The sequence below is a fragment of the Erythrolamprus reginae genome, chromosome Z (assembly GCF_031021105.1).
Source record: "Erythrolamprus reginae isolate rEryReg1 chromosome Z, rEryReg1.hap1, whole genome shotgun sequence".
Taxonomy (NCBI): Eukaryota; Metazoa; Chordata; class Lepidosauria; order Squamata; family Dipsadidae; genus Erythrolamprus; species Erythrolamprus reginae.
In genome coordinates, this window is record NC_091963.1 from 99,869,797 (window position 1) to 99,895,412 (window position 25,616).

The window sequence follows — 25,616 nt, forward strand, 5'->3', positions numbered from 1 at the left end:
AAAAACAGAAATAGCATTACTCAGACTGGATTAATTGAGGCAGATTATTTTTATCCACAGTTAAGTAGTAATGAATATTGCTTCTTTTACTTCTGCTTTTCCAATCTGTCTTCAATAAGACACATAAGAGGTCTCAGATCTCTGTTATTATGTATGTACTATTATTTTTTATTCTTTAGATTTATAACCAGATTTTCCTCCAAGAGCCTGAAACATCTTATATGGAGCTCACATTTTATTTCATATTTTCATTCAGTCTTGTGAAGCTCTGCTATGAGAGGGAAGGGCCCAAAATGATCATCAAATTTCCACGTCAGTGACTCCTTGTACAAAAATCCCAAGAAATCTATCTGGATTATAATGGATTATGTAATTGGAAGACTAATCATTTTTATATACTTATAGTACAATATACCTACTTCCCATAAAAAATAAAATACATCCTGGAACTTACATCCTGGTCGTATCGCTTCCTGATCTCAGGATGTGTCTGTTCAATCAGGCAATCCACAAAACAAGTCTAAAGACATTAGAAAAGAACAAAGAAATAATGCACCAACTAGTTAAACTACAGTGTTAACAAGTATAAAGATGTGATTCTTTTAGCTCTTTTTACAATTAGAAACAAGACGCCTATATTCTGAGATAACAATTGCCGTATTTTTCAGAGTATAAGACACACCTTTTTACTCCCTAAAAGAGGCTGATAATTTGTGTGCGTCCTATACTCTGAATGTAGGTCCCCCCCCCAGCCCTGACTAGCCGCCCCGAGTCTACGGAGAGGGGCAGCATACAAATCCAATAAATTATTATTATTATTATTTTTAAATTATTAGTTGCTAACAATCTTCCCAGCTCTTTCTTTGCAGGCTCTTTCATTGTTTCTCTCTGAGAATAATGTTTTTCAAGCCCTGAGTCTTTGCAAGGTTTTTTTTAATTACTCGAACTTGCTCCAAATAAGTTTCTTTCCAGCCCCTAACCAGGTGCTAACGATGTTCCCAGCTCTTACACTGTTACTCTCTGCAAAGAATATTTTCCAAACCCTGTCTTGTAGGTTTTTTATTGCTTTAATATAATATAACAACAGAGTTGGAAGAGAACTTGGAGGTCTTTTAGTCCAATCCCCTGCTTAGGCAGGAAACTCTACACTACTTCAGACAGATGGTTATCTTCTTAAAAATTTCCAGCGTTGGAGCATTCACAACTTCTGGAGGCAATTTGTTCCACTGATTAATTGTTCTAACTGTCAGGAAATTTCTCCTTAGTTCTAAGTTGCTTCTCTCTTTGTTCAGCTGCCACCCATTGCTTCTTGTTGTATCCCCAGGTGCTTTCTGGCAACTCCTGAGATAATGGAATACTGCTATCATATCTCCCCTGGTCCTTCTTTTCATTAAACTACCCATGCCCAGTTCTTGCAACCATTCTTCATATGTTTTAGCCTTTACTTGCTCCGAATGTTTCTTTTCAGCCCTAACCAGGTGCTAACTATGTTCCCAGCTCTTACCGGCTTGTAAGCTCTTTCATTGTTACTCTCTGCAAAGAATGTTCTCCAAGTCTTAAGTCTTTGCAGGGGTTTTTCCATTGGTCTACTTGCTCCAAATTTTTCTTTCCAGGTGCTAATGATGTTCCCAGCTCTTAATGGCTTGCAAGCTCTTTCATTGTTACACTCTCCAAATAAGGGTTTTTTAAAGCCCCAACCCAGGGGATAAAATAATGTGCTGAAGCTGACTAGACTAAGGATGCTAGCCAGATGAATACCTGGTAAGCAGATTCTTTTCCCTATTTTTCTCCACAAAAACTAAGGTGCGTCTTATACTCCGGTGCGTCTTATATTCTGAAAAGTTAAAAAAACTCAAGATGTTATTGGACTATCATTTTCAATTTTCTTTCTGTCTATTTCTCTCACCCAGACATATATGCACACACATTGTAGACGCTTGCTCTCAAATTCCAGAATTACAAGAGTTGGAAGGACCATCAAATTCAACAATACTTTATTATTTTATGAATGAACCATAAAGTAATAAAAATGAGCTTTTCTTAGTAAATGGTTTCCGTTTTTACTGTTTTAAAAAAGAGCTTTCATAATGTTCAAAATGTTATGAAAAGCACCATTAGGTTTTTATTATTTAAAAACATTAATTTCAAATTAATTTAAAATTGGAGACACCAAATTTAATTCTATGATGATTAATAAAACTTAGAATGATTTCAGATTCTTTATTACCATATTTGTTAATTTATAAATTAATTTATTAAATAAATTAGCCAACCCTGTGGGTGAACATTTTAATATTCACCTTTCCATGGTGTAGGTGTCCACAAAGTGTAACATTCCGGATCAGTTCTGAGTTGTCCATCAAATCTGCAAGAAAACTAAGAGAAAAAGATCAGAGAGGAAAAAAAATGTTAGTGATTATTACTGCCCAAGGAAAATTTCCTTGTATCTCCCATTTTACCCTTGTCAGAGATGAAAATAACTACAGCTTTATCAAATTTTTAACATCTATACTTTGCAGTTTTGTGTTTAAATAGCTTAAATGAATCTCCCAATACTGGTGATAAGAATATATTCTACCAAAATCTCTTCACAAAGTGGAAACGTTCTTCTCATATTAAAATGTACAAAGCAATATTATTGTCCTATTGAACTGAGATGGGAAGAGAAAGCAAGATGAGCAGCTGTATATTTTCTATATCAAAATCAATTAAAGTTCAATAAAATTAATTTAATAATCGTAACTTATAATTCATGTTGATAATATTATGCATTTCCTCATCCCTCTTTCACATTACTGGCCCCTTGCAGCAAACATTGAGAATAGAAAATAAAAACTACTATATGTGCTGACTATAAGTTTTGCAGATAATGAGATAAGTAGGAAAGTGTTAGCCTATGACAAAGAATTGCTGACAAACAAAAAATTAGTACAATACAAAAGGTAGACAATGTGTGTGTGCAAAGGTGATTACATAAAAATAGACGAAGGGGTTGACTTCGAAGAATAGTGCAGAATCAGAAGGCTTATAATATGAACCAAGGCATCCTTAATCAAACATGCAACATGCATAAAAGTTGGGACTACATCTCTCAGAACCAGTGGTAGTGGGTTGCTCCTGGTTTGGACCAGGTCTTAGAACTAGTAGCGCTGGCGGCAGAAGCTCCACCCACACACCTGGGATGCTTCTGCACATGCGAAGAAGCATCACGTGTGTGCACAAATAAGTGCCAAAATTATTTAGATCCCACCACTGCTCAGAATATAATATAAATTAAGATGGATACTGTAACAACTAAAAGTTTTAGTGGTGAATTTGTAAAAACTTGTGAAGAAAAGAACAGAAAGAAGCAAAAACAGTAATAAAGGTTGGAGGGAAAAGAAGAGAGAAAACAAATAAATCCAAAGCTCTACTCACTCCATTTCATATACAGTAACTGGCAATGTTTGCTCCATGAGGGAAAATTTCTTGGTCTTCACTGGTTTAATAATAGGTTCTGTAGGAAAAGAAAGCATTGAAATGATACTGTCTTTAATTGGAAAATAAGGCATTCCTAAATCATTTATCAATTGGAAGATTCAAAAATAAATGCCACAAATCTTAAACTGGATTTCTGTTTTATGCATGACAAGTAAAAAGATTTTTTTTAAAAAGAGGCTGAGAATATTTCCCAAGCATCAAACAGTGAGTGTACTAATAGACACACTAGACAGAATAATATACAGTGAACCCTCGAGTTTCGCGTCCTCAAGGATCGCGAAAGGGCTATTTCGCTAGTTTTCAACCCGGAAGTAAACTCCACCATCTGCGCATGCGTGCCCTTCCACGCATGCGTAGATGGTGGAGTTTCCCCGCCGGGCAGAGGCTTCCCTGGGTCTTCCCCCTCTTGCCCCGGTAAGAGCGTGAGCTTGGGGCAGCCTAGCTCCGCTTCCCAGCTGGGAAGCGGAGCCGGCAACGCGCGCGCGCTTGGGGAAACCCCAGATCCGCTCCCCAGCTGGGGAGCGGCCCCAGCAACGCGCGCGCGCTCCCCAGCTGGGGAGCGGCCCCAGCAACGCGCGCGCGCTCCCCAGCAACGCGCTGCGGCGGTGGAAGTAAAAACACCATCTGCACATGCGCAGATGGTGTTTTTACTTCCGCACCGCTACTTCGCGAAAAATCGATCATCGCTTCGGGTCCTGGAACGGAACCCTCGCGATGATCGAGGGTTCACTGTATTTGTCTTAGTTCTTACTGATGTATAAAATCAGTGGCAAATCAGTGTTCATATATGTTATTATGTGCTGATATATGAGCTAAATATCTGATAATACACTCTACAAATATTTTTTGGAATTGCATTGCAGGTACCGTATTTTCCGGCGTATAAGGCGACTTTCTGACCCCTGAAAATCTTTCCCAAAGTGGGGGGTCGTCTTGTACGCCGGATACTGATTCCATAGCACCGTTCCCCGTAGGCTGCGCCTGCGCAGACCAAAATACCGCCCCACGCGCCCTTTTCCATGGGCGCGCAGTCTCCATCCCCCTGCCAGCCCATGGGGGTCGGGGGCGGGTAGGCACCGACAGTAGAAGGTGCTGCCCCCGCCCGATCAGCTCCCTCGCCTCCTCTTCCGCCGAAAGAAACGCGCCAAGCCTCGCATTGCTTCACCCTGCTTCGTCCTGCCTGTAATCCTCCGTTGTGTTTTCGGGGGGGGGGGGGGGGGGGGGGAAGCGGCGGGAAAATCCTGTGCTGGCCAGGAAAGCCGGGTTTGCTTTCTGTGATAGCAGCGTGCCTTTTAAACACGCTGTTTCCTGGACCTCTTTCCTGGGGGGGGGAGGGGAGTGGCCTCCTCCCCCACCCACCCAGGAAAATGTTGCAAGAAAGCAGCGTGTTTAAAAGGCGCGCTGCTTTCACGGAAAGCAAACCCGGCTTTCCTGGCCAGCACAGGGCTTTCCCACCGCTTCCTCCCGAAAACACAACGGAGGTCCAGGATGACAGGCGAAGCGGGGTGGGAGCAATGCGAGGCTCAAGCTGGTACCGGAAGACCTCTGTTGTGTTTTCTGCTGGGGGGTGGGGGGCAGGAGGACCTTCATAGCTTTTCCGGGAAGCTGGCTTGAGCCTTGTGCATGTCAGCAAAGCCGGAGACGTGGAGGGAAAGGAAAGAGAGGGAGGGATAGAGGAGAGGAAAGAAGGAGGGAGGGAGGGAGGGAAGGGAGAGAAAAATGAACGAGAGGGAGAGAGAAAGGGAGGAAGAGAGGAAGGAATGAAGAGATAAATATAAAGGGAGAGAGGGAGGGGAAGGAAGGAAAAGAAAAAGAGAAAAAAGTGGAAGGAAGAGAGAAGGAAAGAAAGGGAGAGAGAAAGAAAGAGAGAAGACGGGAAGGAAGAGAGAGTGAGAGAGGGAAAGAAAGAAAGAGTGAGAGAGGAGAGAGGAAGGAAGAGAGAGAGAGTGAGAGAGAGGAAGAAAGCAAGAGAGAGAAAGGAGTGGAAGGAAGAGAGAGAGAGAGAGAAATGATAGAAAAAAGGGGGGAAGAGAAATGAGAAAATGATTGAGGCAGAGAATGACAGGAAAGAGAGAGAAATAGAGAGAGAAGTGACTCTTGATTTAAAGCATATGGTAAAAGCACTTAAATAATAACAGAGAAAAACCCCCCCAGCCCTCACCTGTTTTTATTAATAGTTATGTTTTTGGATTTGCTGGTTGTTTTAGTTTTAATAGTAATAGAGTTTGGTTTTGTTTTATTATTAATTTATTTTAATTAAAAAGTAGAGATTTTATTTATTTATTTATTTATTTATTTATACTTCTATGCTGCCCAGTCCCAAGGGGACTGCCGCTCAGACACTATACTTTTCCGCCGCTTCTTTCTTCTCCGCCTCGTCTCCGCTACTCCCGCTGCCACCTTTGCTCTCCCCGCCGGGGGTAGTCTTATACGGCGAGTATATCTCAAATTCTATATTTTAACTGGAAAAGTTAGGGGGTCGTCTTATACACCCAGTCGTCTTATACGCCGGAAAATACGGTACCTTTCAAATAGGGAAGTATCTTTATTTATCAGATGTGCTGTAATCTATCCTGCCTATTTGGGTTACTTTCTCATCATGCTAATATAGTTTTTCCCAAACGTAGCAACTTTAAAATTTCAATTCCTAGAATCCCCCCAGCCAACACATTGGCCAGGTTAATTGGAACAGGTTTTCCAAACCTTGTGTCAATGGGATATGAAAAATTAAAACTGTAAGAGCCATTCTGTGGTACTGGCTATAGTGCTGAGTTAGAAATCAAGATATTATGTATTGTAGTCCTACCACAGGCATGAAACCATTGGTGACTTTGTACGAGTCACTCTTTCTTAGCCCAACACAATTCACAGGATTTTTCTGGTAGGAAAAATAGTAACAGCATTAGGCATGTATACTAGCCTGTTTCCCCGAAAATAAGACAGGACTTTATATTTTTTTGAACCCTGAAATATGGCATTGGCTTTATTATCAGGGAGGGGGGCTTATTATTTTGGAGGTGCAGTAGGTGGCAAGTGTGGGACTAGATATCCCATCACCCCCACCTCCTCTCCCTGTTCTTGGAGCTGGCCGAGTAGCTAGCCCACTGCCACCACCACATGGAGCAGGACCTTGAAGAGCTTGTTGTGCCATTGCAGCATGAACTGCCTCGTGGTAGTGCTGTGTTCATGCATGCAACAGACTAGCCTTGCAGAGTCATGATCCATAAGGCAGTGGTGGTAGCATAATGAATCTCACAGAAATTCATTTCTGCAGGTAGGACATGCTGGGCTGCGAGAAACATGCCCTACCTGACACTTGTAGCCCCATCGCATTTTTCGGCATTCTGTCCAGAGAAGCCTATTGTAAAAGAAAACTTCTCACAACTTCAATCAAACTTCAAGAAGTCTTCATTTACAACAGGCTTCCCTGGTCACAACACCGAGGACCGCAAAGAAGCTACAAATGTCAGGTAGGATACGCATCTCGTAATGGGTTGCAATTTGGGGGTGGCAGGTTGGGCAGGGCAGACCACACGTCCTATCTGGAACTTGTAACTCCATCACGTTCTTCAGCGTTGTGCCCACTAAACCTCACCACCTTTCAAGCGAAGTAGGAACAAACTCTCCTGGCCTGCCTGAAGAAGCCGAGCTGACAGCCAAACTTCTAGTTGGGGTCAGCAGCAGAAGCAGCTGGGAAGGTGCTTCCTTGTCTTTTCCAAACGCGCCCTTCTGTCTCTTAGCGAGAGGAGGGGAGGTGAAAAGAGTGCACTTAAGACACAGCACTAGAAGGAATCTTTTGGCTGCGTGTTGAACACAAGAAATCTTTCTCTCCTTTTGCAGGTGCGATGAGTCCCATGAAGACTTATTTATTTATTGGATTTGTATGCCGCCCCTCTCCGTAGACTCGAGGTGGCCAACAATAGTGGTAAAAACAACATGCAACAATCCAATACTAAAACAGCTAAAAACCCTTTTTTTAAGAACCAATCATACATACAAACATACCATATATAAATTGTAGAAGCCTAGGGGGAAAGAATATCTCAGTTCCCCCATGCCTGACGACAGAGGTGGGTTTTAAGGAGCTTACGAAAGGCAAGAAGGGTGGGGGCTATTCTAATCTAATCTTATTTCTGGCAGAGTGTGGAAAAGGAAAAGATTTCTTGCGTGCAGCCAAAAGGGTTCCGTCTCCTGGTGTTGTGTCTTAAGTGCACTTTCACCCCGCCCTGCTGAGAGAGAGCCCCACGTTTGGAAGAGACAAGAAAGCACATGCCTGGCTGCTTCTGCCGCTGAAGTCAGCTATAGGTTTGGCTGTCAGCCTAGCTTCCTCAGACAGCCCATGGGAGCTTATTCCCCCTCCTGCTTCACTTGAGAGGGGAGGGTCAGAGGACACAACACCAAGGAACGCAACACAGCTACAAGTCCCAAGTAGGACACGTGTCTCATGATGGGGCGCAATTTGGGGGTGGCAAGTGAAGTGGGGCAGGCTGCAAGAAACACATCCTACATAGGATTTGTACCTCTGTCAAGTTCCTTGGAGAGAGAGAGCAAGTGAGAGGCAGGTATACCGGGTTGCATTCCTGCAGGGGATTCCCACGCACTATCCTCACCTGCATCCCCTGTCTGAAGAATGTGGGGGAGGGCAGGCGGAGGATGAGCAGCCCAAACTGGCGAGTGAGGCAGGGGCGGGAGGCAGAGCCGAAGGGATGGCGAGGCTGACCCGTGGCCTGGCACTCTCTAGCAGACTGTAGAGCACTTTAACATCAGTAACTGCAGAGGCCCAAGTCACTTCCACTGCAGGAAAGAGCGGTGGCAGCTCCAGGCAAGCCTCTCCCGGCCAAAATAATGCCCGCTGCAAAAAGAGCAGCTCCCAGCATGTCCCTCCATTTCCCTGAAAAGAAGTTGGGGAGGCTTATTTGGGGGGGGGGGGCTTATTTCAGTACTGTTCTGAAAAGCCTGATTAGCCTTTTTTATGGGGACATGTATTATTTTCGGGGAAACACGGTATCCTTAACTAACCAAAAATGAAACTATTAAAATAAGTAAAATATGATCATTCCAGGCAAGCCAACTGGATTTACAGCAACTCTACAGTAGTCCTACAAAACTGAACTAAGATTAGGAGAAGACTGCAGCAAGTTGTGCAACAGAGTCTTACTATTTAAATTTCTCACCTGTAAGAGGCTGTGTATCTTCTTCTTGCACTATAGTTTCTACTTCAGGACCATATACCTCCTCAGCTGTTGGATAATACTTCTTATCCTCGTGTAATACTACATCCATCCCAGGGTGGTCGTCATCATGGTCTGCCATATCGTCGTCATCATCATCATCATCATGCTGAAAGAAAAATAAATTGCCCTTAGCCAACTGTTAGCAATAGAGTTCCACTTACAGAATTCAGGGCTGATATCTACATTCAATTATAACTTGCAAACATATATGTATATTGGATAGTTTATAAAATGCTGCCAAACAAGAAAGTATTTTCTCAGTAGCATACAGCAGCTACTCTTAAAACTAAGGCTCACACTTTTTTTCAGGAGCAAGATTAATGGATTAATCTTTAATCTGTTCATTACAGAAACTGAATTAAAGAAGCATGTGAAAAAACTAAAGGATAATCTTAAGCATGAATATTGTTTGTAGCACAAGCATGAAATCCATACCTCATCAAGATCTTTTGACTCACGACCCATTTCATCATCGTCATCATCAGAATCAAGCTCTGGACCAATATAATTTCCAAATTCATCATACAGGTCTGTATCCATGTTGCTGGGTCTTGAATATAAAAATAAATAATTAAAATAGAATCAGTTTGCATTCTGAAAATATCACTTTAATATTTCAATTTATTATCTTAACAGTTTTATTGCAAGCTTGATATTTTATCAGCATTTAATACTACTCTAAATAGCTTATTCCTTGATTTGTTTATTATTCATGCTTATAGTCTTCGGAGAGGGGCGGCATACAAATCTAAGTAATAAATAAATAAATAATAAACTCCTTTCGGAGTTGTACTCTGGGCGGCGTAAAACAATCTAAAACCCATTAAACCCACCACAGAGAAGGGCCTCTCCCATGGCCCAGCCAACCGACATTGTCTAGCCGACAAGACCCGGAGAAGACCAACCCTCTGGGCCCTTCTAAGTTGTCGGGAGCTGTGTGGCAGGTGGGGGGCCCAGAGATAGTCTGGTCCTAAGTCATGTAAGGCTTTATAGGTGATAACTGACACCTTGAATTACATCCGGAGACCGATTGGACCAATGCAGGCCGCAGTGTTGGAGTGATGTGGGTGTATCTTGGTGTATCCACAACAGCTCACGCGGCTGCATTCTGGATCAACTGAAGTCTCCAAATGATTTTCAAGGGTAGCCCCATGTAGCACATGTTACAATAATTGAACCGTCAGGTGATAAGGGTGTGAATGACCATAAGGAGAGACTGCTGGTTTAGGTAGGGTCTTAACTGGTGCTCTAGGCAGACCTGTGCAAAGGACCCCCTAGTCACAGCTGAGAGATGTTGCTCTAATTTCAGCTGGGGGTCTAGGACTCCCAGCTAGCGAACCCGTTCTGAGGAGATCAATTCCCCCACCCCCAGCACCAAGGATGGAGAGATGGCATTGTGCTTTGGAGGCAATACTCATAGCCACTCAGCCTTGTCAGGATTAAGCTTCAGCTTGATTAGCCTCATCCAGACCCTCACAGCCTCCAGCACATCACATCTACTGCTTCACTGAACTGACACAGGTCGAAAATATAGAGTTGGGTATCGTCAGCATATTACTGATATCTGATCCTGTGCCATCAGATGATCTCACCCAGTGGTTTCATGTAGATATTAAAATGGGGGGGGGGGGGGAACCGAATCCTGTGGCACCCCACAAAGGAGGGGGCTCAGGGTTTACCTCTGCTCTTCTGCCAACACCGACTGCAATCAACCGGAGAGATAGGAGAGAACCACCATAACACAGTGCCTCCCACTCCCAACTCTCCTAGTCATTGCAGAAGGATACCATTGTCAATGGTATTGAAAGCCTTTGAGGTCAAGGAGCATCAGGATAGAGGAGTGACCCCCGATCCCGTGCTCACCACAGATCATCCATTAGTGTGACCAAAGCAGTTTCTGTGCTGCAGCCAGGCCTGAAACCCAACTGATAAGGCTCTAGATAATCAGTTTCATCCAATAACTGCAGAAGTTGGAATGACACCACTTTCTCAATAACCTTATCCACAAAGAATAAGTTGGGACACTAGACAGTAGTTTTTAAGATCAGCTGGTTCCAAGGAAGGCTGCTTAAGGGGTCTCACCACCACTTTCTTTAACGGTTGCAGGAAAGACCCATCACTCAAGAAGGTGTTGATCAATGCCCTGAATGCCCTCGTGTCACCTCCCTACTAGCCAAAAGCCGCCAGTAAGGGCACGGGCCCAGTAAATAAATGGAGGCACTCATTGCTCCTATCACCTTGTGCACTTCATCAGTTGTCACAGGATCAAACTCTCCCACACAATAGGATTAAGACATGCCCCTGTCATTACAGTCAAGATTGCCCAATCCAAATTTGAGCAATTTTGTCTGCAAGAAACTGAACAAATTCCTCAGCTCTACCCTGTGAGGGTTCATCCGCTCTCCCCCCATATTAAGAAAGGAGTGGGTCACCCTAAAAAGGGTGGCTGGGCGCAAGTCTACAGATGCAATAAATGCGGAAAAATATGAACATTTTGCTGCCCATATTGCCGCGATAGGTCCTAATAAACACTTGGATTCGGATTACTGGCCCTCCAGCCTTGCTCCAGTTTTTGTTTTTAGTTTCACATTTTATTTTCACTTCACACCTAAAAGCTACCAACATCTAAAAGCTACCAATTCACTAGCTTTCTGCCAGTATTAATCCAAGAGCTGTTTTTTAATTAATGATTCTCCCTAATTTTAATTATCAGGTAAAACTTCTCCAACTTCTTTATAGCCACAACTGCTGTCATATCACATCACTCATCTTATCCAGAATAAGAACAATTATTCTTACAGAATCAGTTGTTCTAATTCTAATTTTCAGAAACTTTCAGATTTAGAATGTAACTTTCTATCACAAATTTTTAAAAAAGAAAAATAGCATCTTATCAGAAATGCATCTTGTAGCTGTAGCTTTATTTTCGACAAACCTAATCTATCTGAATGCAAGCATAGGGTTTTTACTTTTTACTTCAGAGGAAGCTTATGTGTATATTAATCTCTTTCATACTGCAATTAATAAAGATAGGCATGTATATGTTTCAATAAAATATTGCATAAGATCTGTAAACATTTATCCTTTACCATTTGAAAGTGCAGTCTTATCTATCTTCCCATTAGCTTCCATAGGTAGGGTTTTCTACATGTTGCCATACCATCCATTTATTCGAATTCCAGCACGCTCGTCCAAAGTATCAAGCGCGTATTTTAAGGCTACTGAGAGATATTGAGGAACCTTAACTGTCGTTTATTGATTTTAAAAATAAGATTTTTTTTAAAAATATCGTCCGGCTTTAACAAGAAATAGCAATGCACGCGTGAGCTTACCTTTTTTTTTGGTTCTCCTCAGGAAGCGCGCGTTACTCCAGACGTTTCCCTTGCCGGCGCACGATGCGACCGAGGTACAAAAGGACCCTTCATTTTTTTCCGGATAAAGTTGTCCATTTAGCAGCCTGATATATTTCCCAATTTCCCCCCCTCTGTTTCATGCTGGAGCGTGAGAGGGAAGTAGATATTCGATTTCGATTCTTTTCGGGTCCTTTCAGCAAAATTGAATTTTTTCATAAGCATGGACTGCGATCAGGCGTTTATTATAGACTGCCCCGATCGCTATAGGTCCATATCGCCACTTCGTTTTCCAATTGCTATGGTAACCGAATCGACGGTTAATTGCTATTGAAAGTGGCGGCCTAGACGGGGAGAAAAATCGAACTACGTTTCCACAAAAGTGGAAAAATTCCCTTCCTTCTATTTGGTAACGGACAGGTTGGCGAAAGAAAACAAGCATTTTGGGCTCCTGGGTGTGCATGGGATAGTAAAGTAAAACATAAACCTGTAAAATCCCTCACCATTGAATACGGAGTTTTGCTGGATTATGTTCTTGCTTGCCTACTTACTATTTTGTGCTGGTGTACTTCGTTTCCGTCAGTGCCAAATCCAGACAGACTTCTGGGCTGTAGGATTGATTGGAAGTTGCAAAAGGAAAAAAAAAGAAAAAAAAGGGTGCATTCATAGCAAATTCCTTATGTCAGAATCTACTTGCAAGGATGTACTGTAGTGGTTATATTGACTAACAAAATTATATCTGCCAGTCTATTTTTACTGATTTTACTGAATTGATTCATTAACCACAGAATGATGAGAATGTGGGTTGTATTACATAATTAGAGAAAATAAAATGCAATCACTGCCAACATTTCATTTGATTTATTTCACATTACCATGTTGGAGAAGGATACTTTTTCACAGCTAGAAGAACAGCACCAAAAAAAGTACTTGGCCAGTTTTTCAAACCTCAACAGGCATCAGGCTCAGGCATCAGATGAATCATGTATCATGCTAAATAAGGAATGGTATTATTCAATATTGATTTAGCACACGATCCCATTATAGCTTATTCACCAAATAGTGATTAAATAAGACATGATTGACTTGGATGGCTGATTCCAGATACTGAAAGTTTATAGTTGTGATCTGACTTAAAATAAAGTAGCTCAGTGCAATTACTGTTTTATTCCGTTTACTACTATATTTGTAAATAAAATGATTATTACAAAGTCTTCTGTATTCTATATTAATGGAAATTTAAGGTTATGTAATTGAAATATTGGATAAAACAATGGTGTATTTAGGATAAAAATAAGCTGATCATTTTCTATTATGCAGTAATTTGAGAGAAAAACCTAGATTTTCAAATTAAATATCTAAGTATCAGCCAGATGTGTTATTCTTAGGTTCCCAAAGTGGAAGGTATGATTGATTTCCATGCTTTGGAGAAAGAGCTGGAAGAAGCTGTTGCCAAAGATGAGAAATACCAGAGAGAAAATGAGGCTAAATTCCGAGCGGTACATCAGAAAGTATCATCTTATGAAGAATTCAGGTTTCTTGATTTTCAGATTCCTTTCTTGATGCAGAATATGGATAAAAATATTTATGAGGGCAATCTCATAGCAAACCTATTGAACATATAGTAATTTAATTTAATTTATTATATTTCTATGTCGCCCAACTCCCAAAGGACTCTGTAATTAATTAATAATATATATATTATTTTTAAAACTTGAACTTTACTGGATGAAAGCACAATATTTATTTATTGTGCTTTATTTTCATATTAACCAATTTTTTTCAGCTGCCTTCCCTCTATTCTATTGGTGCTCAGAAAACTGGAGAGTAATAATTGTCTCTTAACATTAGTAGTTCTTTAATTTTATTTCATTGCATGTAGTACATTGGATGATATATTTATACACTGAATAACAACTTAGATATTAATCATGTAATGTAGACATTAGAAAGCTGTCAAGGAGAATTCAGTACAGTGGTACCTTTACCTAAGAACACCTCTACTTAAGCACTTTTCTAGATAAGAATCTGGTGTTCAAGATTTTTTTTTGCCTCTTCTTAAGAACCATTTTCTACTTAACCCGAGCCCGGAAAAATTTCCCAGGAAATTTGAGAGTGGCACGAAGGTCTGGCCAGCTTCCTGTCATCCCCCCTTTAATCCTGGCCATCTTGGGCTTTTCGGGGTTGTCAGAGGAGCCTTTCGGTGGCGCTTAAGGAGGCTTTGGCAGTCCAGAGCAAAAGAAACATTTTCCTTTCTCTGGGCGCTTGGAGAGGAAATAAACCTTTGCCAGCACCCAGAGAAAAGAAATGCTCCCTTTGATCTGGAGAGCCCAGAGCGAACAGAGCGTTTTCCTTTCTCTCAGCGTTTAGAGAGGGAATAAACCACTTTGCTTTGCTGCCTCCCTCGCGCTGCCTCCCATATACCCGATGCGAGGTTGCCTTCTGGAGCGTCTGGCAAAAGGGGGCACTTCGGATCAACTCGGCTTCAGCCAAACCAAGGAATCACCACAGTGAAGGAAAAGCCCTGGCTACAAAGCAAGTAAGCGAGAGGAGAGGGGAGTCCTTCAGCATGGGAAGGAAGAGGAAGCAGGTAGCAGCAGCAGCCGCTTTTCGGTCAAAGGAAAATGAAAACCCCCCCACCTGGGTTTCTCTCTGGTGCAATGTATGGGAAGCAGCCTTGTTTCAGGTATATGGGAGGCACGTGCTCCTCCCGCCTCATTTTTTTTTTAAGCCTTAAAATTTTGGATCTTTTTGCTTCCCCTAACCTTCTTTCTTTGGCAGCATCTGTTCTCTCCCTCTTCTTCTTCCTCCTCCTTCTCCCACCCAAATGCTAAGCTTTTTTCCTTTCCTAATGGATTTGCATGCATTATTTGCTTTTACATTGATTCCTATGGAAAAAAATGCTTCTATTTACAAAATTTTCTACTTAAAAACCTGGTCACGGAATGAATTAAGTTTTTAAGTAGAGGTACCACTGTACTTTTATATTGTGCAGGAAATGTACTGCAACATTGGAAAAACATTCATTTTTGTGATACATGTTAGCAACATAGTGCAGCTTCCATTTCCTTCAATTTTAATTTTGTATACCTGAGAGAAGGGAGTCAAATAACTTAACAATTAAATCACTCTGTCTCCTACTATTTTGCATAATATATCAGGGAAAGAAGTAACAAGTACATAACACAGAGACTGGAGTTACCAATTAAAATTGAAGAAGCAGAGGTTTCCCCTAACTGCATATTTTATCCTACATATTGCAATGTAGTGTATTGCATACACTAATTGTAAGTTATCCAGAATTTTATATGGTAGAGCGGTCTTTCCCATAAACTAACAATTAAGAGACTAGGCAAGATGCATGATAATCTTGTTTCTTTAATAATTAGATGAAATGAGAATTTTGTAGCTTTAAACCAAGTTACTGTTGCTAAAATAGTTATCTGAAATGTCTCTAGAATGTTCCTCTATTTGTCTTCAGAGATATTGTTCTAGCCTCCCATTTGAAACCTCTGGAGAAAAAAGACAAAATGGGAAGAGGCAGAAATGTGTTGTGGAATTCCTGTGCAGTTAAAGCAAATCACAAACAAGAGAGTAAAATAGACTTGCCTCAGGTAAGGGTAGTTCTGTCTATGAGCTGAAATGTTTCTCCAAATATTTATTTTAATTTAAATCTGGTTTTTTTTGTCTCCTCAGGAGGCGCGCATTATTTTATTTAGGAACTAAAACTAAAAGATTATTTTTTCAATATTTGAATAACTAACAATATAACTAACAATATCATGGAATTATTATTATCCTATCTTGTGCTATGTTGAGCTATCTTATATTATCTCATCATCTTATCTCTTATCCTATCCTATCCATCTTTCTAGATTTTATTGTTTTGTTGAAGAAATATACAGTGAGAGTATATTTTTTAAGTGATGATGCTTTTATATTCTGCGTTTCTCTTTTTTGATCACTTTACTTCCAGTTGCTCATTATTAATTAATACATTGTACCATTTTTTGTTTTAAAAATCTGTTTCCAACAGCCTTATTAAAATTTCAGTTTTTATAAAATTTTAATTGATAATTATAAAATGAAGAAGTTATTAATTGTGGAATTGGAAAGTACAATAATATCTAGGTTGTGGGACTATATCATTTTTACAAACTCTTTAGGAATTAGAACGCCTGCCTGAGACTTCTGCAGAGTTCTATAGAGACTGGCGCAGATGTATGAAAAACAGTCAGGATCGCTATCTTCTCCTCCTCCAACTTGGATCCCAAAACTTGGCCCGGATCTTCCAAACAGATCTTGGTTTTGGCCTCTTAGGTGAATTTCTAGTCGTGATGAACCAAAATGCTTGCATCAAAGACCGCAATTTTATCTTAGATATCTTGGAGAATTTATCAGGCACCAAACGTTTTGGACTAAACATTGAACTTCTTAGTGAGAAAGAGAAAGAAAACTGCAGGCAGTTGTTTGAAAAATTGCAAAAAATAGAAACTGACCTTGGCAATTTTTCTGAAATTCAACAGATTCCAAATGAAGATGGTACAGATGCTACTCAAATCCATTGTCAAGGTGGTAAAGGAACTGACAAAAAAATATTAAAACTGATGAACCTTTACCAAATCGCCTTGATCAATTCTTGAGTTTATACTAATAACTAAGAATGGAAATATTGTAATGTAAATAAAGAACTAGAGTGCCTATTAAAATTGTATCGATCAGCCTTTTTAGTATACATTGGAAAAATAAGAGCATATGAAAAATAGATATGGAATCAGAGAGTGCTCACCTCTTGCTTTTTGTCTCTGTTGTATTAAAATATTCTATCAACTTAAACCATTGTCAGTTTAAAAGTAGGCATTATTTATTTTTAGAATACTTTTGTCATATTTCTTTTTTTAAAGTTTTATTTATTCAATTTTTCAAAATTAAAAGAGAAGTACCACAATAATTTTGCACAGATCAGAACCGATCTCTTATATCTGTTCAATTACTTACTTTTGGTCTTTAACTTTACCTTGTTCACACAGATTACTCATGCTTACATAATTCTTATATTTGTAGGTACTTTCACAATTATCAGAGTTTTTAAATTTTCTTTTCCATCCAATTATACCATTTTTGCCAGGTATCACAATATTCTGAGTTGTCTAGTCCTTTGATCTGAATCGTCAGTCTATCCATTTCTGCACAAGTGCAAGGCGGGCCGTTCGAGGTAGACCAACATTTGTGGTGGGGCTGGAAGCATTCTGCCACTGCCGATGAAGACAGGGAGGAGGTTGCGTGAGAACGTGCGCAACCAGCCAGCATGTTCCATTGCACGGCGCTGGGCATGATGGGGCCAGGGGGTGGAGCAGTGAGTCTCAGTATAAAAGGGACCGACTCACTATTCCCCGCCCTCTTTGGATTCAATCGTCGGCCCTGTTGCAGACTGACGAGTCAGCAAGAGAGGACACACGTGGACCATCCCCATTAGCCCTGGGATCAGTATGATCTCCAGGGGCAAGGAAAGGTTTGGAGCACTTAACAGAGATAAGGATCCGCGCATCTGGAGGAATTTTGTGGCTTTTAGCAGCTGCCCGCCAGCTGGATCGTCGTGCATTTGTTTCCCCTCCCTCCCCCACCGTGTGAGCCCCTTCAAAAGGCCTGGGCTACTCCATGAGGGTCACGACAATTTACCATGGCCGGGCAGAGAGAAGGGGAGGCATCCCGCGGGCCGGGGATGGTATGGTGGGGGATCAACGGATGGGACCTGCCCCCCATGCCTCCAATGGTATTGGAGTAATTGCTTACGCCAGGGGTGCTTGGGTGTGGATGGAGGTAACACCGCACATCGTAAGGTCGAGAGCCGGTGGGGTCGTTTCTAGGCCAGCACCATTTCTATAGCCCTAACCTATTCACCACAAAGTGACATTATTTTTAGACAATAGTTATAAGGCTCTTAATGAATAATGTGTGCATTGCGCTGGTTCGCATCTGACGTGGGGATTGCCAGCTTCATTGATATACATTGCATATTAGGGAAAGTAAATCTTGGAATTCAGGAAGCTATGATAAAAAAAAAAAAAGGAATATAACAATATTTTACTCACCCACTATTGCATGAACTTATTTATGGGTCAATAAATAATTTTTCCACATGCTAGAGCTTGTTAACCCCTTCAACCCCCCCCCCCCCCCCAAACAACCCACAGATCAGGCCATTCAATGAGGACAAGAATGGGTAATTTTACTTTTAAAATGGAATTTCTCGTTTAGATTTTCTTAAATATTCCAGTGAGGGGGCTATTCTTGGCAGGCTACTCACTGCCCTGATTACAGGAGCTAACAGGAATGTCCTCCACGGAGCTCAGTTGTCTCACTCTTCATTTAGTTTCGGGTAGCATCTGGGCATTGCACAGTTTAATTGTCATCATGACTGGTGTATGCTCATTAGAGCTAAGTTCTGGACACTGAGTGGGCATATTTAATATTTAGGTGTAGACAGACCCACACAGTGCGCTTGCGTGCTATGTTTCGCCATTCCTAGGTTAGGATATATTTTAAAGTTTTGGTGGGAATCAATCACATTTGGGTATATAATCACTTCCATAGTTGACAGCCATCTTGGTACTCTTATATAATATTTGTTTCTTGCCAGATTCTTATTAATGAGTCCCTTATGTCATTTAAAATCTGCTTTAGTTAGAATGCTTAGTCCTTGAAATATTAAAAACCCTACTGACAATTCAGACGTGGACTCTTTGAGCATATTTATATAGAGGGTTTTTTGACTAATAGGTAAGCATAGCAAATAACTGAGCTGAAACCAGAAAGAAGAACTTCAGTTCAGACTGAAGAACCTGAAAACAAGTATTAAACATAAGTATGATTTTATTAAGACAGTTTGAGAGAATGCATTTTATTCTTTACAGTTACACAGTGTCAGTGACAGAGTATGATAAATTGCTTGCCTGCTCTATTTCTAGGTACTCGCCATAGCAATAATCCAGTGAACAATTTGGAAGCATGCTTTTGAGTATCTGCAATATTCTGACACATTCTGTTACAGCAAAAATAATATTGCATTTCCAGGCTAATATTAATTTGATATTACTGTATATTAGTTGGGATTTCAACTAAGTTAGTCCTGATAGAGAAAATTTTTAAAACTCTGTTATTCCCAGCAGAGCAATAAAACATTTGAGAAGAAATTTAAAGAAGTTCTTTTGGATCATGTTATCAGGTGGAACTGTCCTATACTTAGAATCTATGCAATAATTAATCTTTACCTTATGAATTCTCGTTCATTCTTCTCATCAGAGATGCCAAGTTTCTTGAATTTTCCTCAGAGTTACTTAGCCAGGTTTTGTTTCCAATTCAAATTATAGCACACTCAAAGCAAAAACACCAACATGGTTCTACCAGATTCACTTGTATCATTGTCCCAATCTCCAGATCCCTTGATGTTCCAGTGCACTGGTGTGCCTTTCGTCCCCGGTCCATTTGTCTTTCCTTTCTCCCACTTATCATATATATTTTCTTTCTTTCATATATCCTCTCCTCTAAGTTCACTTTACCCTTATATATATTACTACATGTCTATTTTTCTTCCTATGTATTTGTGTATTGGACAAATGAATAAATAAAAAAATAAAAGACATTGTAATAAACTTCAGCCATCAAAAGGCTATCAACATAACAACTGCTCTAATTCATCTTAATTGTGATTAACACTTAACTCTGTAACTTGATATGTTGTTAAGTTCTATTTAGCGTATACTATAGTAGAACCCCCCCCCACAAATAATGGGGGGGGGGTAGATGGAAGGAAGGAATCTCTGTTTGAGTCTTCTCTAAAATTATTTCAGATATTATATTAAATCTTGGTGAAATGAAACAATTAATGATTGAGCAGTCTAAGACTATTATGAGTCTGTTTTGGAATGAGCGGCATATAAATACAATAAATGAATGAAATTCTGTCAGTTGATCAGTTCTAGGAAAAGGAACATGCATGCTCATATCAGCCTGAAATACCAATAAGCATCTCTCTGATCCTATACACCATTACTTTCAGCATAATGGATGCAGTCTTTAACATTACAATAGTAAAACGAAGAATGCCTTATGACATCCTTTCAGTTATAGGCTGATAGGCTGGGAATAAGACAAATGAATATCTGGCAAAACACAAAAACCAAATAGGTTGCCGGGTGTGTTAATATTGTAGTTACCCTATTTTCCGGTGTATAAGACTCACCAGTGTATAAGACGCATCTAGATTTTGAGGGGGAAAACAAGGGAAAAAGCATTCTGAACCCAATGGTGTAGTATTATATTGTTTAATAAAATACTAGTGTAGCAGAATACTTTTTATTTATTACTTATTATTATTATTATTATTTATTAGATTTGTATGCCGCCCCTCTCCGCAGACTCGGGGCGGTTCACAGCAATGATAAAAACAATGTACAGTAACAAATCTGATATTAAAGTTTAAAATAACAATTTTAGATTAAAAAGCCTAAAAACCCCCGAATATAAAAAAGCATACACACAAACATACCATATATAAACTATATAGGCCTGGGGAACATGTCTCAGTTCCCCCATGCCTGATAGCAGAGGTGGGTTTTAAGAGGTTTACGAAAGGCAAGGAGGGTGGGGGCAGTCCTGATCCCTGGGAGGAGCTGATTCCAGAGAGTCGGGGCCACCACAGAAAGGCTCTTCCCCTGGGTCCTGCCAGACGACATTGTTTAGTCGACTGGACCCGGAGAAGGCCAACTCTGTGGGACCTAATCGACCAATTAAAGGGCTCTCTCATAAGTGGGAGAACTTGCACAATTGGTGTCTGACTAAATACTCCCCTATAATAAGTGGACTAAATACTCCACTTATTATACTATAGAAATGGCAGTACAGTCTGAAAATCTCTAACATCAGAACATAATGTTGTCCTAGATTTTCTGATAATGAGGCAGCTTCATTTATACAATTAGTCATAACGTCTTTCAAGGGCTTAGATTTGTCCATATCAGAACTTAGTTGTCATTCTAGAATTCACAGAAGTAATTCCAGAGTCTTTATTTCTTATGAACGGATAATACACACACGTGATATACATTGTTAAAAAGTCCACTCTGAAAGAATTGGAACAACACCAGCAATTCTAGAATGAAGGCTGTCTTCATTTATGTGCATTGTTAAAATGTAAACTCCAGAATTTGCAATTAGCCTCTTTTATAGAACGTGGAAACTGTTGAGTAACATATGAATAGATATCAAATGGTGTCAGCAGGATGGGCTGTGATAGCTATGGTCTTTGGCATTGCTGATGTTCTTCATGCCTTTGCTATTATGGAAAAAGAAGATGTGTTCAAGAAGAATCCTTGCCCAGCTTTCTTGATGTTTGAGAATGCTGCTTACTTGGCTGATATGAGTTTTGAACTGCCCTGTAAGTGTAAGCCAGAGGAAATAACTACTGTAGTTTGGTACTTTCAAAAAAGCATGGGCAGTCAACAAACAAAAGTTCTGACAGATTTTGATGGCACTTTGATAGTGGATTCACGCCACATCAAGGTAGGCAGCGACATGCTTCGTCGTTTCAGCATTAGGATGTTCAGTCTCATTGTTTTCCGGATTCAAGCGGAAGACTCAGGGCATTATATTTGTGGCACAAAGAAAGGGGATTTCTTCTATGGTTATGATATAGATGTACAGCCTTCAAGGAGAATAGCTGTTGCCTTTGAAGATGTGGGGCAGCACCCACAAGATGACCTCCATGAAATAAATTTCACCGTCTTCACAGTTTTCTGGGATTGGACTAAATGCAACCGCTGCGATGTCCGGGGAGAACAACGGAGAATTGGGCTTTGCTATGTAAAGAGTTCTTCTCTATTCAAGCGGTACCATACCACTACAGAAGAGGTGGCATCTTGTGGGTCAAAATCGGTACCCAAGGATTTCTTTTATGGCATTCCGATGAGAAAGCCTGAAGTTGTAATACGAAGTTGCATGGTGTCTTGTAAGGAGGAGACACTTTCAAATGAAGGAGAAGCACCCATTTCAAATGTTATCTCAAAGCTTGGAGAAAAACTTTGGGTTTCCAACATCCCTATTCAATTCCACAAGCAGTCCCTTGGCAGAGGATTGATCATTACTTGCCCTGGTGCTAGGCCAGAGCATGCTGTTGCCTGGGATAAAGATTCAACACGATTATATCTCAGTAGGTTTCTCACTGGGGTTAACAAGACCATGAGGCTCTTCATTGACCATGGGAATCACCTCCACATTCGTTTTACCCAGAAGAATGACAAAGGTATTTATTACTGCTGGCGAGAAGGAGAAATAGTTGCTGGATTCCGGCTATCTGTAGTGTATCAAAGTCGCCACAGACGAAGCTTTGATGATCCTGAAAGTCAATATGCTATTAAGGCTATTTTCACGTGCTATGTGCTCATCACCATTTTCTTTATCCTCATTCATGTTGTTCGCTGTTGCTTCTATGTGTTTAGATGTACAGATTTGGAATAGCATCTCAAGAAAATGAGTAATGGCCTAATAAGTGATGATGATGATTTGCCTCGCAACTAATTTGATAATTAATTGAGCAACTGTTTCTTTATCAATTAAGTATTTACATTTAAGGGGAATATATAACACTGAAGATAAATTTTGCTCAATCAGCTCTCTTAAATATGAGAGCTAATATACAATGAGTAAGGCAGGGACAGTAATATGTTTTCATTAAATATGGCAATATAAAAGTTTTTTTACTGTAGAATTCTCTGCTTTAATAATTACCCGATTGGTAAACCAATTTAAAGTCCATATGTATTGTGAAAAATCCAGAGAAATAGTTAACTGAGCATTGTCAGTCTGAGATTCCTGTTGATGAACTAGTACAAATTCAAATATATTTAAACAATACGCCATAAATCTGTAGCAGTCACACTGCAATTATTCTGTTGACAGTTGAAAGTAGATGGGTAATTCATTTCTTATCCAGTTTAATTGATGTAACGAACAAGCAATTAATTTTGTGTATCTTTTGTCTTCCTATTTTGTTTATGTACATGTTTTTATATTTTTTTTGTTTCTTTGTAAGCCATTATGAGAATTCTTTGGAGAATATCAAATAAAGAAACAGAATAAGCAATGAAAAACAAAAGCAATTTTTTGATGTAATGTTTAATTGTAAAAGAAATATAATAATAAACAAGTTTGCAATTTTAAACAATAAAATCTCTATAGCCTCATTATACTTTTAGTTTCTGTTAAGCATTTACATACAATTTTCTGTAAATTATAATTAGAAGTTCATCTTTAACTATAAATATAAAAACAAGCATGTTTATGTGGATAGCATACAAAGCAGAGCATTAAACCTATGAAGTATTTTGGGATAGTGATTCTAAAAGAAATATATCCAAAATATTAAATAGTCATACATTTTAATCTTGTATATATGCTAGTGGTAGTACAGCTGGTTTTGCTGGAAAATAGGTGAAAAATGCTAAGTTCCACTATATCCCCTAGTTTTATTTTTTAAAAGAAAAATAAATGTTATGCCATTTCTTCCATTGTCACAACTATTAATTTAAAAATAAGAGGAACAGGTTAAGCATAAACATTTAGTATTCTTTCCCAAAGTACCATTAAAAAAAACAAAAGAAAGTTATGTAGTCCATGCATAAGTGAATGCAGCCCAGGGAGTCAAAAGTGAAAAATGCAATTATTAGCATTTGTGTAACAAATAACAACAATAGACAGTGTTCATACGCCATCTAAACTGGGAATATAAGAATTTTATGTCCCCCAATTTATGTGTTATTTAATTAAACAGGCTGCTGATGTCTTAAAATTATGCTTAAACATATGGCTGATGTAACGGGTGGAAAAACCCAGTCACTTGAAAATCCTTTCCCCCTCAGATTGTGTTCACTTAGTTAAAAAGAAGAAGAGCAGTTGCCTCAATGCTTCGTACAAGCCTGCTCTATGAAAGACTTGTTACCTTTTTCCTTCTTTCCTAGTCAACACCTCTTGGGAAATCCTAACTTCTGTTACTTGCTTACTCTGCTCTGCAACTCAACTCTGTTTTGCTCAGCAAAAGTGGACTGTCATTTACAGTTAGGGCAGGGTTTAGCCAGAAATCTTAGGGAAATGGTCATTCAGTAATCTTCAAAGTGCCATAGATTGCCTAACCCTGATTTAGAGCAATTGCTTCAATATGTGAAATCAACCGTATCAATTTTTATTCCTTTTTTTAAACTTCACTGACTTGGTTAAAGCGAATTAAATTCTATCAAGCTTTTTCCTGCCAAACCTTTAATCTTACAGGCATCTTGTCGCTGTCCTTCATGAACACCTAACCTTTCCTCCTCTATTTTCCCCTCTTCTGTCACTTTGTCTTTTGATGGTTTTCCCATCACTTCTCGTCATCATTCACTGCACAGCATCCACCTAGAGTGAAATGGCTGGTAGCACTCAAAAGAATGCAACTATGTCCTCTTTTTATTTGGATCATAACACACAGCCCAATTTGCTGAATATAAATCACAGGATCATCAATTTGGAAGAAGTTCAACAACAAGAGACTGGGAGAGAAGGAGGAGGATGAAGAGGAAAGGGAGAGGAGAGGGGTAAGGATGGGAAAAAGGGATAGGATAGAAGATGGGGAGGAGGAGAGGAGAATGGGAGAGGAGAAAGGGAAGGATTGGGGGAGGGAGAGGAAAGTAAGAAAGGGAGAGGGAAAGAAGAAGGGAGTTAAGGGATGGCAAAAAAGCAGCCTTGACTATAAAAAGAATAATTGCTTTAAATAAATCAAAATATGTATGGGAGTATTGTAATAAGACTGAGAAAATGAAATAGCATATTTGTGAATATAAATATGTGAAGTAAAATAAAAAACTTTGTTAAAAAAAAGAAATCAGTGTCCAGTGCAGTTTTAAGATACAATTCTTAGTTTGGTCAGAATCTTTCAACCTAATCTACAGCATAAGATTGCTTGGATAGTCAGGGTTAGGATCATCTTAATTCCTTAAAAGAAACATGGGCTATAAATTGGAGGTAATGGAAGGAAATTCCATCTTACATTTACTATCAACCAGCATCTGGATTTAAACCTGCGTGAACATTCAAAGGAGAGGTGCTTTTTGTTCATGTTCAACAGGCACATCCTTTCAAATTTTGCCCCTCCTGGAGAACTCCAAGGATTAGGAAACAAGCAATTGAAAACCAAGACTAAGAACAGAAACGGAACTCATTCCATTTCCCTGGTAATTTCAAAATTAACTGAGTGGAGGGAAATTAAACAATTAAAATAGGGAAATTGTGATATTTAAAATAATAGGTACAAAAAAATTTTATCTAGAAATTTTATATCATAGTCTTATCTGAGCCAAAAGCAAATTTTTGTATAATATCAGTGATTGTATTATATAACTTGGAAACTCTTTACAGCAAGAGGTCTCTAAAACAGGAATAGACAAGTTCTTTTGAGCTGCACATAGCCATATATCCCCCCTTTTCTCCCCATGGGAAAAATTTTTAAGTCGTGATCTATGATTTG

The 25,616-nt window shown here is 39.6% G+C and overlaps 3 protein-coding genes across 5 annotated transcripts in view; 2 read left to right on the forward strand and 1 right to left on the reverse strand.

The window, feature by feature from the left end:
* EFTUD2 (elongation factor Tu GTP binding domain containing 2) overlaps window positions 1-12,127 on the reverse strand; it is a 51,573-nt gene extending 39,446 nt beyond the window's left edge. Inside the window, exons 1-6 of one of the 2 annotated variants that reach the window (XM_070729079.1) lie at window positions 12,047-12,127; window positions 9,150-9,264; window positions 8,655-8,820; window positions 3,418-3,496; window positions 2,301-2,376; window positions 455-520 (exon numbers count right to left, since the gene is read on the reverse strand). In XM_070729079.1, the coding sequence (XP_070585180.1) occupies window positions 455-520; window positions 2,301-2,376; window positions 3,418-3,496; window positions 8,655-8,820; window positions 9,150-9,254 (492 nt within the window). In that variant the 5' untranslated portion in view covers window positions 9,255-9,264; window positions 12,047-12,127. Of the gene's footprint in view, window positions 1-454; window positions 521-2,300; window positions 2,377-3,417; window positions 3,497-8,654; window positions 8,821-9,149; window positions 9,265-11,803 lie in introns of both variants that reach the window. The other variant, XM_070729080.1, reaches the window with a different exon arrangement.
* A 231-nt stretch (window positions 12,128-12,358) lies between these two features.
* DNAAF19 (dynein axonemal assembly factor 19) lies at window positions 12,359-17,029 on the forward strand. 2 transcript variants are annotated; one of them, XM_070729791.1, is made up of 4 exons: window positions 12,359-12,484; window positions 13,453-13,598; window positions 15,546-15,678; window positions 16,231-17,029. In XM_070729791.1, the coding sequence occupies exons 2-4, from the start codon at window positions 13,471-13,473 to the stop codon at window positions 16,705-16,707; spliced, it is 738 nt and encodes a 245-aa protein (XP_070585892.1). In that variant the 5' UTR covers window positions 12,359-12,484; window positions 13,453-13,470; the 3' UTR covers window positions 16,708-17,029. The 2 variants fall into 2 exon arrangements, with proteins under 2 accessions (XP_070585892.1, XP_070585893.1); XM_070729792.1 differs by having other exon boundaries at window positions 12,375-12,473.
* Window positions 17,030-21,331: 4,302 nt separating this feature from the next.
* Window positions 21,332-22,649, forward strand: FAM187A (family with sequence similarity 187 member A). The gene has a single exon (XM_070727428.1). The coding sequence runs from the start codon at window positions 21,332-21,334 to the stop codon at window positions 22,577-22,579; it is 1,248 nt and encodes a 415-aa protein (XP_070583529.1). The 3' UTR covers window positions 22,580-22,649.
* The last annotated feature ends 2,967 nt before the right edge of the window (window positions 22,650-25,616 follow it).

Excerpts from the sequence above, each read along its gene's own strand:
- DNAAF19 (XM_070729791.1), top strand. The coding sequence starts at position 13,471 with ATGATTGATTTCCATGCTTTGGAGAAAGAGCTGGAAGAAGCTGTTGCC. Across the intron at positions 13,599-15,545 it reads TCATCTTATGAAGAATTCAG|AGATATTGTTCTAGCCTCCC; the intron begins GTTTCTTGATTT and ends ATTTGTCTTCAG. Across the intron at positions 15,679-16,230 it reads GTAAAATAGACTTGCCTCAG|GAATTAGAACGCCTGCCTGA; the intron begins GTAAGGGTAGTT and ends CAAACTCTTTAG.
- FAM187A (XM_070727428.1), top strand. The coding sequence starts at position 21,332 with ATGGTGTCAGCAGGATGGGCTGTGATAGCTATGGTCTTTGGCATTGCT.